This window comes from Mustela nigripes, chromosome 1 (assembly GCF_022355385.1).
Source record: "Mustela nigripes isolate SB6536 chromosome 1, MUSNIG.SB6536, whole genome shotgun sequence".
In the NCBI taxonomy this organism is placed as follows: Eukaryota; Metazoa; Chordata; class Mammalia; order Carnivora; family Mustelidae; genus Mustela; species Mustela nigripes.
This window is the reverse complement of record NC_081557.1, coordinates 45042803-45061401: the sequence shown is the minus strand read 5'-3', so window position 1 is coordinate 45061401 and position 18599 is coordinate 45042803. Positions and strand designations below refer to the sequence as shown.

The window sequence follows — 18599 nt, the reverse complement described above, 5'->3', positions numbered from 1 at the left end:
ACCTGTACCCCTGGGGATAAAAATATATGTTTATAAAAAATAAAAAATTAAAAAAAAAAAAAAAAAAAAGATGGGTCCCAGAGCCAACTCTGTCCCTGACTTTAAGGATTCCCTTAGTCAACAAGGAGCTTGGAGCTTTGCTTGCTTCCTGATACGTGAGCTGGATGATCTGTGTGGGTTTTGTTTTGTTTTGTTTTGTTTTGTTTGTTTGCTTTTCCAGCTGGAAACGTGAAATAGATTATTTTTAAAAATTTTTAATTATTTTTTAAATTTTTTTTCAGTGTTCCAGAATTCATTGTTTAGGCACCACACCCAGTGCTCCATGCAGTACATGCCCTCCATAATAGCCACCACCAGGCTCACCCAACCTCCCACTCCTATCCCTTCCAAAACCCTCAAATTGTTTCTCAGAGTCCACAGTCTCCCATGGTTCTTCTCCCCATTAAATTCCCCCCAACTCCCTTCTCCTCTCCAGCTCCCCATGTCCTCCATGTTGAAATAGATTCTAAGAGGAGAGGTTGACTCTAGACAGTTGGTCCTAATAGTGTACATATCATATCTAAGTTTAAATTGAACAAACACAAGTTAATACAAAGAAAAGGAAGCCAGAAGTTGTGCAGGTATAATACTTTAGGTATAATACTTTATACCTATAATAATGGCTAAAATAAAAACACAAAGAAGTAAAAAGTGTTGGTGAAGATGTAAAGGAAAAGGAATCCTCATGCCTTTTTTCTGAGAATGCAAATTTGTGCAGCCACTGTGGAAAACAGTATAGTTTCCTTAAATTAAAAATAGAATGGCCAATTATCACATGGTTTTGGTTATTTGTGGAGAATAAGGAATAACACAGAGAACATGGGGACATGGAGAGGAGAAGAGAGTTGGGGGAAATTGGAGGGGGGGATGAACCATGGTAGACTGGACTCTGAGGAACTAACTGAGGGTTTTGGAGGGGAGGAGGGTGGGAGGTTGGGGAAGCCTGGTGGTGGGTATTGTGGAGGGCACCTATTGCATGGAGCATTGGGTGTGGTGCCTAAACAATGAATTCTGGAACACTGAAAAGAAATTTTAAAAATTAATAAAAATTTTTAATTTCTTGCGGAATCTCCACACTGTTCTCCAAAGAGGCTACATCAACTTGCATTCCCACCAACAGTGTAAGAGGGCTCCCCTTTCTCCACATCCTCTTCAACACATGTTGTTTCCTGTTTTGTTAATTTTGGCCATTCTAACTTGTGTAAGGTGATATCTCAATGTGGTTTTAATTTGAATCTCCCTGAGGGCTAGTGATGATGAACATTTTTTCATGTGTCTGATAGCCATTTGTATGTCTTGATTGGAAAAGTATCTGTTCATATCTTCTGCCCATTTTTTGATATGATTGTCTGTTTCATGTGTGTTGAGTTTGAGGAGTTCATTATAGATCCTAGATATCAACCTTTTGTCTATACTGTCATTTGCAAATAGTGTGGAGATTCCTCAAGAAATTAAAAATAGAACTTCCTTATGACCCTGCCATTGCACTCCTGGGTATTTACCCCAAAGATACAGATGTCGTGAAAAGAAGGGTCATCTGTACCCCAATGTTTATAGCAGCAATGGCCACGGTCGCCAAACTATGGAAAGAACCAAGATGCCCTTCAACGGACGAATGGATAAGGAAGATGTGGTCCATATATACTATGGAGTATTATGCCTCCATCAGAAAGGACGGATACCCAACTTTTGTAGCAACATGGACGGGACTGGAAGAGATTATGCTGAGTGAAATAAGTCAAGCAGAGAGAGTCAATTATCATATGGTTTCACTTATTTGTGGAGCATAACAAATAGCATGGAGGACAAGGGGTGTTAGAGAGGAGAAAGGAGTTGGGGTAAATTGGAAGGGGAGGTGAATCATGAGAGACTATGGACTCTGAAAAACAATCTGAGGGGTTTGAAGAGACGAGGTGGTGGGAGGTTGGAGTACCAGGTGGTGGATATTATAGAGGGCACGGATTGCATGGAGCACTGGGTGTGGTTAAAAATAATGAATACTGTTTTTTTCTGAAAATAAATAAATTAATTTAAAAAATAAAATAAAAATAAAAATTAATAAAAATTTAAAAAAATAAAATGGAAGAAGGCAAAAAAAAAAAAAAATAGAATGACCACATGATTCAGTAATTCCAGTACTTAGATTTACCCAAAGAAAACAAAAATACTAATTCAAAAAGATATATGCACCCCTATATTTATTGCAATACTATTTTTTTTTTATTTATTTGACAGAGATCACAAGTAGGCAGAGAGAGAGGCGGAAGCAGACTCCCTGTGGAGCAGAGAACTTGATGTGGGGTTCAATCTCAGGACCCTGAGATCATGACCTGAGCCGAAGGCAGAGGCTTAACCCATTGAGCCACTCAGGCACCCCTGCACTACTATTTACAATAGCCAAATTATGGAAGCAACCCAAGTGTCCATTGATAGAAGAATGGATAAAGATGTGGTGTTCATTATATATATGGATGTTATGGAATCTTTCCCAACCATAAAAAAGCATAAAATCTTGCCCTATTTAGCAACATGGATGGATCTAGAGTATAATACTAAGTGAAATAAGTCATTAGAGAAAGACAAATACCATATTATTTCACTCATATGCAGAATTTAAGAAACAAAATAAATGAACAAAAAAGGAAAAAAAAAAAAAAAGAAACAACGGGCAAACAAACAAAACAAGATTCATAGAGAACAGAGGGGAGGTCACTGTGGGGGGTATGTGAAATGGTAAGGGAATCAAGAGGACACTTATCTTGATGAGCACTGAGAAATGTATAGAATTGTTGAATCTCTTCATTGTACATCTGAAACTCATATAACACTGCATGTTAATTATACTTGAATCAAAAACCAAAATTAAATTATTCAAACACAGAAAAAAATAGGAAGATTTTATATTCTGCTTTCCCTTAAAAACAAAACCTTTTCAAAAGACTTTCTTTAAAAAGAAAGTTGTCCTAAAATGTAGACATTTAAATACATTTATGCTTGTATTTAAGAAACGCTTAGCTCCATCAAGGCCAAATTCAGATGTTAGCTAAATGATGTGATTTCAATACTTCCCCCTAATTACATTGTTGGATTTGACTGACTTCAGACTGACTTGGGATTTACAGCTCTAGGGAACTGGCTTTCTCTCAAAGTGTTACCCTGAGTTTCTCTTCACTGATCATAAAATCCTCAACCTCATCTGTAATACCTGTACACCATCTCTGATTATGTTGAAGTCCACTACTTAAAACAAGGCAAGTACAGCACTCCCACAGTGAGTACCTGGTCTGAGACAGAGCCAGTCTTTTAATTTTTTGCAGATTTGGGGATGCCTTCTACAGAAGAAAATGACCCATCTGTGGTAAGCACAGCTGCATAATAATAGTGACTCTACAGGAGTCTCTGGGCCAAATTAACTTAAATCCTGGAAAATTTTACCAAACTTGATGGGACAAAATGCCCTAATATGTAAAAAAAAAGAAAAAAAATCCAGTAAAGTTTATTAGTACTGGTATTCTTTAGAATCATATTCACTGTTCTGTTAATTTTTTTTATTAGATGCTTCATAGCTTTACAATTCCTCAGAAATTTTTCAAGCCCAAGATTTAGTTGACTGTATCAGCATTCATCACTCTCGTTTGGGTTTCTATACATATTCATACTCATGGTTTTCTTAACTTTCTGACTTTTAATATTCTGTCTCATGGTATCAGGCTCTGCTGGCTGCTGTCCTGACTGAGGAAAGAGCCAGCCATCCAGGATCTCATTTAAATTGACCACAGAAATATTAATTATCCTTGTATTTTGCAAGAATTTTTTTTTATAATCAACACATAGTGTTTTATTAATTTCAGGGATACAATATAGCGATTCAACAATTTTACACATTTCTCAGTGCTCAAGATACTTGTACTCTTTTTAATTTTTTTTTATTTTTTTATTAACATATAATGTATTATTAGCCCCATGGGCACAGGTCTGTGAATGGCCAGGTTTACACACTTGACAGCACTCACCATAGCACATACCTCCCCCAATGTGCAAGGATTTTAATAGAATTTAATTCTTAACCCATAATCAGGAGTTAGAAATAAATTATTTTATAGATTAGAACAGGGGATCCTATGAGCTAAGGTAATTTTTCAAGTTCATAGGCCACACAGAGCTGCATTTTCACTCAAAATAGTTGAATGTTAGTTGAACAATAAGAGCAAGACATTTAGGTGTGTTGTTTTCAATGGGAAACCCTGTAACTGAAAGGATACTCAGTTTCTCTTAAATGTCTGGCAAGATATATTAATTTTTAGCACAGCAAATAAACATAATCCACTGTAAGAATATATTACACTGTATGTTAACTAACTGAAATTAAAATAAAAACTTAAAAAGAGGGCGCCTGCGTGGCTCAGTGGGTTAAGCCACTGCCTTCGGCTCAGTTCATGATCTCAGGGTCCTGGGATCGAGTCCCGCATCAAGCTCTCTGCTCAGCGGGGAGCCTGCTTCCTCCTCTCTCTCTCTGCCTGCCTCTCTGCCTACTTGTGATCTCTCTCTGTCAAATAAATAAATAAAATCTTAAAAAAAAAACTTAAAAAGAAAAGTCAACACAATGAAAAAATATATACAGCTGTCTTCCAAGTAATTTTTCATGTTTTAAAAGGTTTGTCTTACAAGATGGGATTGGGAGGGAGACAAACCATAAGTGACTCTTAATCTCACAAAACAAACTGAGGGTTTCTGGAGGGAGGGGGGTTGGGAGAAAGGCGGTGGGGTTATGGACATTGGGGAGGGTATGTGCTATGGTGAGTGCTGTGAAGTGTGTAAACCTGGCGATTCACAGACCTGTACCCCTGGGGATAAAAATATATGTTTATAAAAAATTAAAAATTTAAAATTAAATAAAAAGGTTTGTCTTAAAATTCCTGGTATTTCAATCTAGATAATTATATTATATTTTGAAGTCTATTTTTTTTTCCTTACTAACACATTAGCCTTTGGATCTCAGAATGCAAACTGAGATGGTGGGCACCTCTACCTTGATTAAATAAGTAATCTTTGAATTTTATTAGATAATACTTGTCATATTACAAAAGTTCATTTTAAAATACCTGTTAAATTTAAGTTTATTTTTTAGAAATATATAATTAGATAAAACCAAATACTTCTCTGACCTTTCTGACCTACACTGTTTTTCCTTCAATTTTAAAATGTAAATAGTATTTATGTTTTGAAGCAACAAGATTCAAAGCAAAGTTGGACAGAAGGTAGGGGGCCAAAAATTTTTAAAAAAGAATGACCATATGATCCAACAATTCCTCTTCTAGGTATATAACTAAGCAAATAGAAAATAGGGTCTCACAGACATGTTTATACACTCATGTATATAGCAGCATTATTCACAATAGCTAAAATAAGAGAAGCAACTCAAGGGAACATTGACAAGTGAATATATAGCAAAATGTGGTGTATGAGTGTGTGTGTGTACAGAATTCAACATTACTCAACCTTAAAAAGGCATGAGATTCTTCAATATGCTTCAATATGGATGGACCTTGAGGACATTTTGCTGAATGAAATAAACCATTCACAAAAAACAAAAGCTGTAGGACTCCACTTATATAATATATTTAGTAGTCAAAAACTGAAAAAATCAGAAAGTGTGGTGGTTAGGGGTGGGGGAGGAAAGAATAGAGAGTTATTGTTTAATAGTTATAGAATTTCAGTTTTACAAGATGAAAAGAGTTATGGGAATAGATAGAGGTGATGGCTGAGCAACAACAGGAATGTATTTAATGTCACTGAAATGTGCACTTAAAAATAAATTTTATGTTGTTTGGGTTTCACCACAATAAAAATATATATATATTGAGTAGAAGGTACAGAGATAGCCTATATAATTCCTGTTCCCATATGTGCATTTTTAAAATAACATTTTTAATGTAGTGAATTATTCCTAGTATATTTCTAATGCTAAATTATACTTGGTCTTGTAAATCTATTTTTATATGCTGCATAATTATATTTGCAAATATTTGAAATTTATAATCAAAATAGTCCTAAAACATTTCTTTTTGAAATGTGTTTTCTAATTTGAAATTATCTTAGTTTAGCTGTAATTCCTTGAATTATTGTTACTATTTAGGTGTATAATTCCTTGAATAAATATATAAGGTAATAATTATATCTTCTAAGAAGTAAATTTTGTTTAAGAGTTAATGTTAAATTCTCTGGCAAATTCTTCTGGTAATTTTTTACATTTCCAACTTCTACTACAATTTATTTACCTGCTATTAATTATTATATAATAATTATAATATATAATATTATTAAATATGAAACATAATTATATAGTTTCTACAGAATTAACAATTATATCTTCTAAGAAGCAAATTTTGTTTAGAGTTAAATTAAATCCTCTGGCAAATTCTGGTATTTTATACATTATCAACTTCTGCTGCAGTTTATCTGTTTAGTCAATTATAGATTTACACTCCTTAAAATATTGTACATTTCCAGCAGTGCCTGGGTGGCTCAGTTGTTTAAGCATCTGCCTTTGGCTCAAGTCATGATCGCAGGGTCCCTCTACCCCTCTCCTGGCTCCTCCTCTACTTCTCTCTCAATAAATAAATGAAATCTTAAAAGATATATTGTACAGTTCCTAAATTTTCAATTTTAATTCATAAAGTAACTCACTATATCCTTTAAGATTTTAAAATAATTCTTCCAAATGCCATGTCTCAACTTTTTGTTTTCTATTGAATAATTTCTTAGATTGTCTCTATTATTTCATTGAAGTATAGTTATCATCCAATGTTACATTAGTTACAGATGTACAATACAGTCATTTGAAAAGTCTGCATGTTATACTCCCTCACCACAAGTGTAACTACCATCTATCACCATACAATGCTATTACAATACTACTGAATATATTCCTTCTGTTGTGCTTTTCATCCTAGTGACTTATTTGAATATTCCATAACTGGAAGCTTTTATCTCTCAGTCCCCTTTACTCATTTTGCCCACTCCCTTACCCTCAAGATTGTGCCTATTTTATGATTATTTAAATAATATCTTTAATTTTTTGAAAAATTTTTGAAAATTCTTGTATTTTGATTCCACTACTGTGCTCTTATTTTTTTATTGTTTTCTTTGTTAAATCTGAAGTTAATTACTATAATGCCTTGTATTAATTCATTGGTATACTATTTTTTTGTAATGTGTTCATTTAAAGTTACAGATTGACAAATGTTTATTAAATTTACAAATTTATTAACCATACTTCCAAAGTTTTAACTTTCTCATTATTTTTCTATTCTATTTTCTATTGCCATTTTCATTATTCTATTATATTTGGAACATTATTGCTTCATACTATTATGGAATCTTTTCAAATATATGCACTTCTTTTGTTTCTTTTATGGTCTGTAGTATATTAATTTTTTGTTAATTCTCATTTTTATCTAGAACATGACTTATACTGTGTGTTTAAAATGGTCTATAATCTCCTATTTTTTGCATATAGGTTTACACTTATATATACTTAAACCCTTTGATACACCATTGCTAATACTGCTATCAGATCTATGTCATTATCAAGTTTTGTTTATGTATTTGTTTCAAGAAATATATTTTAAAATTTCTCACCCTAACTTTATATTTGCAATTTCCTACTCAAATTTCTTTCAAGTTAAGGTTTGGTGTTAAGATTCAAGTGAGTCACAAATATTATATTATCCTATAAATTGTTCCATGTATCACTATATAATTATTTTCAACTGTATTAGTGCTTTAAAAATATAGAATACTGATGTTGTTAAATTGTTTGTTTAAGAACAACTGATTCAGTCTTCATATTTTAGTGTTCCTTAGAAATAGTATGTAATTTTAAAAATTTAATCTGAAAATTCCTTTTTAATATGCAAATGTACTCTATAATAATTATTGCATTTATGGTTGTATATGCATTGTCTTTTTCATGCCAGTATCTATTATTTTTTTAACTTTATTTTGGTTTTGATAAAATATCTGTTATTCTCTTCTAACTCTTTATGTTTTGACATGATTCTCCATTACCATGGTTCCTTTACATTTTTAATACAAATGCATATGTTAATATGTGTGTTAATAGCTCAAACTTCTTCATGAATAATGAAGGAATCATGGGCATATAAACTGTTTAATCTTCCTCCAGTATTATTTCATATAACACATATGTACTGAGGGCATTTAAGTTCCAATCTCTTGGGATAAACCATGATATAAATGACCCAAATACCATGCCTTTGATTTTTTTTTTCAGTGTAATAGTATTCATTGTTTTTGCACCACACCCAGTGCTCCATGCAATCCGTGCCCTCTCCAATACCCACCACCTGGTTCCCCCAAACTCCCACCCTCCGCCCCTTCAAAACCGTCAGATTGTTTTTCAGAGTCTATTGTCTCTCATGGATCAACCCCCCTTCCAATATCCTTCAACTCTTTTCTCCTTTCCATCTCCCCTTGTCCTCCATGCTAGTTGTTATGCTCCACAAATAAGTGAAACCATATGATAATTGACTCTCTCTGTTTGACTTATTTCACTCAGCATAATCTCTTCCAATCCTGCCCATGTTGATACAAAAATTGGGTATTCATTCTTTCTGATGGAGGCATAATACTCCATAGTGTATATGGACCACATCTTCCTTATCCATTCGTCCGTTGAAGGGCATCTTGGTTATTTCCACAGTTTGGCGACCGTGGCCATTGCTGCTATAAACATTGGGGTACAGATGGCCCTTCTTTTCATGACATCTGTATCTTTGGGGTAAATACCCAGTAGTGCAATTGCAGGGTCATAGGGAAGTTCTATTTTTAATTTCTTGAGGAATCTCCACACTGTTCTCCAATGAGGCTGCACAAACTTGCATTCCCACCAACAGTGGAAGAGGGTTCCCCTTTCTTCACATCCCCTCCAACACATGTTGTTTCCGGTCATGCTAATTTTGTCCTTTCTGATTAATGTAAGGTAGTATCTCAATGTGGTTTTAATTTGAATCTCCCTGATAGCTAGTGATGATGAACATTTTTTCATGTGTCTGATAGCCATTTGTATGTCTTCATTGAAGAAGTGTCTGTTCATATCTTCTGCCCATTTTTTTGATATGATTGTCTATTTTGTGTGTGTAGAGTTTGAGGAGTTCTTTATAGATCCTGGATATCAACCTTTTGTCTGTACTGTCATTTGCAAATATCTTCTCCCATTCCGTAGATTGCCTCTTTGTTTTGTTGACTGTTTCCTTTTCTTTTAGGGTAGATATGTATATTGACTTAATGAACTAAACACTAATATACATCCTCAGTTCTTTGGAAAATTAGAAACAGCCTTTCTATTTGTCTTTAAAGTTGAAGCTATTCCATTGATCTGAACTGATGAAGGACTCTCAGTATTAGTACTAAAAATAGCATGACCAAAGCTATATCACTATTCAGGTTTGGATGTAAAAATGCCAAATCATAGACACTAGAGTTTCTATCCTATGCAGTATATCTTCAAACTACTATAGCATCAGTTTGCAGTTTTAAGGATCTTGATATCATTTATCTCTTTCTTTCTCAGGTGTTTTTAAAAAATATTTAATTTATTTATTTGACAGAGAGAGACACAGTGAGAGAGGGACCACAAGTAGGGGGGGAAGGAGAGGGGGAAGCAGGCTTCCTTCCAAGCAAGGAGCCAGATGTGGAGCTCGATCCCAGGACTCTGGGATCATGACCTGAGCTGAAGGCAGACACTTAATGACTGAGCCACCCAGGCATCCCTCATTCTCAGGTATTTTTAATTTGAAATTTAGCATTTTGTTAAAAATATTGTTACATTTTATTAATTAAAAATTCATAGTTAAATCTTTTTTCATTTACTTAGTTCATTATGTTATAAGGAGTATAGAGTGCCAATATCGGGACTAGGCAAATAAATTGCATTGCATTTCTGTACATAATATAATTTTAATTCACAATAGTTTTTCAATGTTCTTTATGTTGTATCCTTAATATATGAAATACTTACAAAGAAATAAATAATAGTGTACATTTTGATAAAACATACAATATAATTGCCTTCATTTTAAATTAAAACATTAATAAAATACTATATCAAAAAAGTGTCTTATACAGAGTGATTTGATTTTAGCAGAACTTCTAAACAAAACCTTGACCTCAAACTCATTGGTTTGTCAGTTTTTGTCTTTTGTTTGTTGTTTTCACTTCTGTCTTATTAATTATAAGGTGGCTATCTATACTGTTTAAACCCTGTCACAAAAGTGGGAAAAGTTACACAAAACCAGAAAGAACTGATTTAAAAATACTGATATTTCCAAACCATATTATCTCTTTTATAGTTGCAGGGATTTAGACAGACAACTAGCATTTTGGATATCACTTTATTGCATATAAAATTGAAATACTAACTGAACTTATGTATTTTAATGACAAATAATATTTGTGATTACTTAAGAAATACTCAAATCTATGACCTTATCTATCATCCGAGAAGACTCCATGCATGAAATTTTCTACTCTGAGACTTGTATTTGGTCTACAAAGAAAACAATCCATTAGCAAAGTCAAATTTAAAGACCTGGCGATGGGTGAGCCTGGTGGTGGGTATTATGGAGGATGCATATTGCATGCAGCACTGGGTGTGGTGCATAAACAAGGAATTCTGGATACTGAAGAGAAATTTAAAAAATAAATAAAAATTAAAAAAATAAATAAAGACCAGGCTATGATATCAAATGGTTTGCTTTTTGTCGAGCTTCCATGACCTAATATGGAAGATAATAAGCAAGATCCAGATTACTATAATGTTCTATTACTCAATGATGAGAGAGTATAAGTCTTTTTTTTAAAGATTTTTTTATTTATTTGAGAGAGAGAGAGAGAGAGAAAGAGAAAGAGAAAACAAGCAGGGGAAACGGTAGAGGGAGAGGAAAAGCAGGCTCCAAGCTGAGCAAGGAGTCTGATGCAGGACTTGATCTCAGGATCCTGAAATCATGACCTGAGCTGAAGGCAGTTGCTTAATAGACTAAACTACTTCAGCAGCCCCGCGTAGCAATCTTATGTCCCACCTTATAGAGTGCTTTTGAGATTAAATGACTTATAATATGAAATGCACTATCACAGTTCCAGTTTTTTAATAGTATACCATTAATGTTAGTAGTGGAATGAGAATAATAAACACAAATCCCCATTTGGTATCATGAACCTAGGTAACTCCATTTCAAGTACTATCTGAGAGTTACTAAAATAGAATAGTAACTTTGAATATATATATTTTTTTCTCTTAGTGAAAATGTTCCAGGATCCCAGAGATTCCAACATCTCTAAGTTTCAAGTCTCTGAGTTCATTCTGATGGGATTCCCAGGCATTCATACCTGGAAACACTGGATCTCCCTGCCCCTGGCTCTGCTCTACCTCTTAGCTCTCACTGCCAACATCCTTATCCTGATCACCATCAAACAAGAGGCCACACTACACCAGCCTATGTACTCTTTCCTGGGGATCCTGGCTGTGGTAGACATGGGACTGGCCACCACCATCATGCCCAAGATTTTGGCGATCTTATGGTTCAGTGCTAAGGCCATCAGTCTCCCAGAGTGCTTTGCTCAGATGTATGTCATACACTGTTTTGTGGGCATGGAATCAGGTATCTTTGTCTGTATGGCTATAGACAGATATGTTGCCATTTGTAGACCACTACGCTATCCATCAATAGTTACTGAATCTTTTGTGGTCAAAGCAACCATGCTCATGGCACTCAGAATTAGCCTGGTTGCCATCCCAGTGCCAGTGTTGGCTTCTCAGAGACACTACTGCTCACAGAACAAAATTGAGCATTGCCTGTGCTCTAATCTTGGAGTCACTAGCTTATCCTGTGATGACAGAACCATCAATAGCATATACCAGGTACTTCTGGCCTGGGCATTGATGGGGAGTGATCTGGGTTTGATTTTCTTATCATATGCTTTGATACTTCACTCAGTGCTGAAGCTGAACTCAGCAGAAGCTGCATCCAAAGCCCTAAGTACCTGCACTTCTCACCTCATCCTAATCTTGTTCTTTTACACTGTCATCGTAGTAATTTCCATCACCCATAGTGTAACAATGACAGTTCCCCTCATCCCAGTTCTACTTAATGTATTACACAATGTCATTCCTCCTGCCCTCAACCCCATGGTGTATGCACTCAAGAACAAGGAGCTCAGGCAGGGCTTATATAAAGTTCTGAAGCTGGACATCAAGGGCAACTAAGACAGTGGTGAAGTTCGTTTCTAATTTGCATATTATTCATTGATTATATTCTCAAACACTGCATATGTCAGAACTAAGGAACATAAACACTAATACTAATTTTCACTTAGTATAAATGAATCTGGAAAAAATGAAACTTCAAAATAAAAAGTGATGAAACTATAATTGAAATCTTGGATTCAAGAATGATTTCCAGCTGAAAAAATGATGCTGATTATCTCAAGGAATCCAAGGGAAGGACAAGTGGAATGTTCTTCTCATTTTCTTACCTAGTTGTCCTGTCTAGAACACCTAGACAGTGTCAAATTGAGGTGGTCAGCAGATATTTGCCAATCTTTGTTTTGTTTTTGTTTTTTGGGGGGTGTTCTTTTTGGCATTTATTTTTTTTTAATTTTTTCAATGTATTTGTTTTCAGAAAAAGAGTATTCATTATATTTTCACCATACCCAGTGCTCCATGCAATCCGTGCCCTCTATAATACCCACCACCTGGTACCCCAACCTCCCACCCCCGCCACATCAAACCCCTCAGATTGTTTTTCAGAGTCCATAGTCTCTCATGATTCACCTCCCCTTCCAATTTACCCCAACTCCCTTCTCCTCTCTAACACACCTTGTCCTCCATGATATTTGTTATGCTCCACAAATAAGTGAAACCATATGATAATTGACTCTCTCTGCTTGACTTATTTCACTTAGCATAATCTCTTCCAGTCCCGTCCATGTTGCTACAAAAGTTGGGTATTCATCCTTTCTGATGGAGGCATAATACTCCATAGTGTATATGGACCACATCTTCCTTATCCATTCGTCCGTTGAAGGGCATCTTGGTTCTTTCCATAGATTGGCGACCATGGCCATTGCTGCTATAAACATTGGGGTACAGACAGCCCTTATTTTCACGATATCTGTATCTTTGGGGTAAATACCCAGTAGTGCAATTGCAGGGTCATAGGGAAGTTCTATTTTTAATTTCTTGAGGAATCTCCACACTGTTCTCCAAAGAGGTTGCACCAACTTGCATTCTCACCAACAGTGGAAGAGGGTTCCCCTTTCTCCACATCCTCACCAACACATGTTGTTTCCTGTTTTGTTAATTTCGGTCATTCTAACTGGTGTAAGGTGGTATCTCAATGTGGTTTTAATTTGAATCTCCCTGAGGGCTAGTGATGATGAACATTTTTTCATGTGTCTGATAGCCATTTGTATGTCTTGATGGGAGAAGTGTCTGTTCATATCTTCTGCCCATTTTTTGATATGTTTGCCTGTTTCATGTGTGTGGAGTTTGAGGAGTTCATTATAGATCCTGGATATCAACCTTTTGTCTGTACTGTCATTTGCAAATATCTTCTCCCATTCCGTGGGTTGCCTCTTTGTTTTCTTGGTTGTTCCCTTTGCTGTGCAGAAGCTTTTGATTTTGATGAAGTCCCAAAAGTTTATTTTCGCTTTTGTTTCCTGTCTCACGTTGAGGTCTTTTATCCATTTTGAGTTTATCTTTGTGTACGGTGTAAGAGAATGGTCGAGTTTCATTCTTCTATATATAGCTGTCCAGTTTTCCCAGCACCATTTATTGAAGATACTGTCTTTTTCCACTGTATATTTTTTCCTGCTTTGTTGAAGATTAATTGACCATAGAGTTGAGGGTCCATATCTGGGCTCTCTACTCTCAAAGAAGAACTGAAACAATTCATGGAAACCAATGAGAATGAAGACACTTCGGTTCAAAACCTATGGGATACAGCAAAGGCTGTCCTAAGGGGGAAATACATAGCCATCCAAGCCTCCCTCAAAAAAATTGTAAAATCCAGAATACACCAGCTGTCTCTACACCTTAAAGAACTGGAGAATCAACAAAACATCAAACCAACTCCACACATAAGAAGGGAAATCATCAAGATTAGAGCTGAGATCAATGAGGTAGAAACCAGAGATACAGTAGAGCATATCAATGAAACTAGAAGCTGGTTTTTTGAAAGAATCAATAAGATCGATAAACCATTGGCCACACTAATCCAAAAGAAAAGAGAGAAAGCCCAAATTCATAAAATTATGAATGAAAAGGGACAGATCACAACGACCACCAAGGAAGTAGAAACAATCATCAGAAGTTATTATCAACAGTTATATGCCAATAAGCTTAGCAACCTAGATGAAATGGATGCATTCCTGGAAAACTATAAACTACCAAAATTGAACCAGGAAGAAATCGACAACCTGAATAGACCGATATCTAATAACGAGATTGAAGCAGTGATCAAAAACCTCCCAAAAAACAAGAGCCCAGGTCCTGACGGATTCCCTGGGGAATTCTACCAAACCTTCAAAGAAGAAATAACACCGATTCTCCTGAAGCTCTTTCAAAAAACTGAAGCAGAAGGAAAATTTCCAGACTCTTTCTATGAAGCCAGCATTAACTGATCCCCAAACCAGGCAAAGACCCTATAAAAAAGGAGAATTTTAGACCAATATCACTGATGAATATGGATGCTAAGATTCTCAACAAGATCCTAGCCAACAGGATCCAACAGCACATTAAAAAGATTATCCACCATGATCATGTGGGATTCATCCCTGGGCTACAAGGATGGTTCAACATTCGCAAATCAATCAATGTGATACAACAAATTAATATGAGAAGAGAGAAGAACCACATGGTCCTCTCAATTGATGCAGAAAAAGCACTTGACAAAATCCAGCATCCGTTCCTGATTAAAACGCTTCAAAGTATAGGGATAGAGGGAACATTCCTGAGCTTCATCAAATCTATCTATGAAAGACCCACAGCAAACATCATCCTCAATGGGAAAAGGCTTGCAGCCTTCCCGTCGAGATCAGGAACAAGACAAGGATGCCCACTCTAACCACTCTTGTTCAACATAGTATTAGAAGTCCTAGCAACAGCAATCAGACAACAAAGAGAAATAAAAGGTATCCAAATTGGTAATGAAAAAGTCAAACTCTCTCTCTTCGCAGATGACATGATTCTTTATATGGAAAACCCAAAAGACTCCACCCCCAAACTACTAGAACTCATACAGCAATTCAGCAACGTGGCAAGATACAAAGTCAATGTGCAGAAATCAGTTGCCTTCTTATACAATAACAATGAAAATACAGAAAGGGAAATTAGAGAATCGATTCCAGTGACTATAGTACCAAGAACCATAAGATACCTGGGAATAAACCTAACCAAAGAGGTAAAGGACCTGTACTTGAGGAACTACAGATCACTCATGAAAGAAATTGAAGAAGACACAAAAAGATGGAAGACCATTCCATGCTCTTGGATCGGAAGAATAAACATTGTTAAAATGTCTATACTGCCTAAAGCAATCTATACTTTTAATGCCATTCCAATCAAAATTCCACCGGTATTCTTCAAAGAGCTGGAGCAAACAATCCTAAAATTTGTATGGAATCAGCAGAGACCCCGAATCGCTAAGGAAATGTTGAAAAACTAAAATAAAGCTGGGGGCATCATATTACCTGATTTCAAGCTTTATTACAAAGCTGTGATCACCAAGACAGCATGGTACTGGCATAAAACCAATCTTTGTTTTTTTTTAATTAGAGTTTAATCCGCATGCATTGATAGAAGCACTGATAACATAGGACTTACTCCTGTCATTTGTCTATTTGCTTTCTAATGTGTCTCAATTTTTTTTTTAATGGATGAAGGAGTTGAAAAAACATTTCTCTGAAGAAGATGTGCATTGGGGGCTCCTGGATGGCTCAGCTGATTAAGGATCTGACTTCAGCTTGGGTCATGATCTCAGGGTCCTGGGATTGAGCCCCACATCATGCTCCATGCACAGCAGGAATCTGCTTCTCCCTCTCCATATCTATCTGCCCCTCTCCCCTCTCAGGCTCTCTCTCAAATAGATAAATAAAATCATTTTAGAAAGAAGATATGCAATTGTTATCAAGCACATGAAGACAAGAGCAATCTCAGTCATTAGACGAATAAAATCAAACCACTATAAGACACCCTATATTCCTTAAAATGACTGTATTTTATAAATTAGCCAGTGTTGGAGATTTTGTATAAATACTGGAATCCTCATACATTCTTAGTGAGAATGTAAATCTATACATGAGATGTGGAAAACAGTTTGATATTTATTCACAAAATTGAACACAATTACCATGTGACTCCTAAAAACAATTTGTACACCAATGTTCACATTAGCAATATTAGCCAAGAAATAGAAAGAACAAAAATGTCCATCAGTGGCCTAATGGATGTACGAATTGAGACATATTCATATACAGCATTATTATTAATCCACAAAAAGGATAAAGTACCCATATGTGCTTTTACATAGATGAACTATGTAAATACTGTACTGAGTGAAATAAGCCAGACACAAAAACTATGTATTGTACAGGTATGTATGATTCCATTTATTTGGTATGTCCAGAATAAATACGTCCATTGAACCAAAAAGCTAATTAGCTGTTGTCTGGAGCTGGAAGGATGAATCAATATGGAGTGAGGTTAATGATTATGTAGGGGTTTATTTTTTGTTTGTTTGCTTTGTTTTTTCATTTTTTTGTTTTGTTTTTGCTTGGCATTGGAGATTTTCTGGAATTATATATTTCTGTTGGTGGCACAGCATTGTAAATGTACAAAGCCACTCAATCATAAATGTTGATTGATTTAAATGAGTAATTAGATGGTATGTGAATTTCACCTCAATAAAATAATAGTGGGAAACAGTGCAAAAATGCTACGTATTTGTTGTAGTAACATAGCTTGTGAAATAAAAAAATACATATACATGGGGGTGGCTTCTTAAGCTTTTTCTCTCCCTCTGCCCCTCCAGCCTCACTTGCACTCTTTCTCTTAAAAAAAAAAAAAAATGGGGGGCACCTGGGTGGCTCAGTCAGTTAAATGTTTGACTTGATTTCAGCTCAGGTCATGATCTTAGGATCATAAGATCAAGCCCCAAGTGGAGTCAGGTTCAGTACCAAGTCCCCTTGAGATTCTCTCTCTCTCTCTGGCCCTCCCCAAACTCATTTATGCATGCTCTCTCTCCTTCTCTAAATAAATAAAACCTTTAAAAATAAAAATATAGAAGCAGGCAGACGGAGTCGCAGGCGAGTGGCGGCCGCCGTGCTTGGTAGTGAGGGCGGGAGGGAGGGAGTCACTGAGCCTGTGTGAGGGAGGGAAGGAGCAAGCGGGCGAGCCAGCGAGGAGCTTCTGCCCTTCGCCCGCATCACCAGCCAGGCCCCGCCGCCGCCCCGCAGCCCAGCGCCGAGGCTGGGCCGAGCAGAGCTGGGTCGGGCCCGGGCCATGCTGCTCGCCGTGTACTGTGTGCAGAGGGACCTCTCCGAGGTGACTTTCCCTCCAGGTTGAGGCGGACTTCCAGCTGCACAATTTCTGCGCGCTGTGCAAGCTTGAGTCCGGCATCCACGCAGGGGAGAGCCAGATTGTCTATGCTGAAAGACCTCTCACATACAACCACAGATTGCTGGCTTCCTAGGGCTTGAAAGATGGGGATGTTGTGATTTTAGGACAGAAGGAGAACGCCGGCCCTTGACCTCCAGTGCAGTTCCCAAACTTACCCCGCATAGACTTCCTAGTATAGCCGTACCTGGCACATCAGGCTCCTGGCAGCACCAGCCACCAGCACAGCATTCCCACTCATCTCCTGGAGACATAGCTTCATCTCCTCAGGGCTTGGCCTTGCTCCGAGACATGTTGCTGGCCAACCCCCATGAGCTGTCCTTGCTGAAGGAACACAACCCGCCCTTGGCAGATGCTCTGTTCAGTGGAAACCTTGAGAAATTTTCTAGGGTCCTGGTGGAGCAGCAGCAGGACAGAGCCCAGAGAGAGCAAGAAAGGATTCATTTCTTTTCTGTTGACCCTTTTGATTTTGAAGCTCAGGCAAAAATAGAAGAAGATATAAGGCAACAGAACATTGAGGAAAACATGACGATAGCTATGGAAGAAACCTCTGAAAGTTTTGGCCAAGTAGTGATGCTTTATATTAACTGCAAAGTAAACGAACACCCTGTGAAAGCCTTCACTGACTCAGGTGCCCAGATGACTATTATGAGCCAAGCTTGTGCAGAAAGGTGTAACATAATGAGGCTGGTGAACCGTCGGTGGGCAGGGATCGCCAAAGGAGTGGGCACCCAGAAAATTATTGGAAGGGTACATCAAGCTCAGGTTCAGATTGAAGGTGATTTCCTGGCGTGTTCGTTCTCTATACTTGAGGAGTAGCCCATGGACATACTTCTGGGTCTGGACATGCTAAAGCAGCATCAGT

At 36.7% G+C, this 18599-nt stretch overlaps 1 protein-coding gene and 1 pseudogene across 1 annotated transcript; both read left to right on the top strand.

Moving 5' to 3' along the window:
• Nucleotides 1-11362: 11362 nt before the first annotated feature.
• On the top strand, nucleotides 11363-12325 carry LOC132011314 (putative olfactory receptor 56B2). Its single transcript, XM_059389721.1, has one exon. It carries the CDS (start codon nucleotides 11366-11368, stop codon nucleotides 12323-12325), a length of 960 nt encoding a protein of 319 aa, XP_059245704.1. The 5' UTR covers nucleotides 11363-11365.
• A 5295-nt stretch (nucleotides 12326-17620) lies between these two features.
• LOC132013404 (protein DDI1 homolog 2-like) overlaps nucleotides 17621-18599 on the top strand; it is a 9910-nt pseudogene continuing 8931 nt past the window's right edge.

Excerpts from the sequence above, each read along its gene's own strand:
- LOC132011314 (XM_059389721.1), top strand. The coding sequence starts at position 11,366 with ATGTTCCAGGATCCCAGAGATTCCAACATCTCTAAGTTTCAAGTCTCT.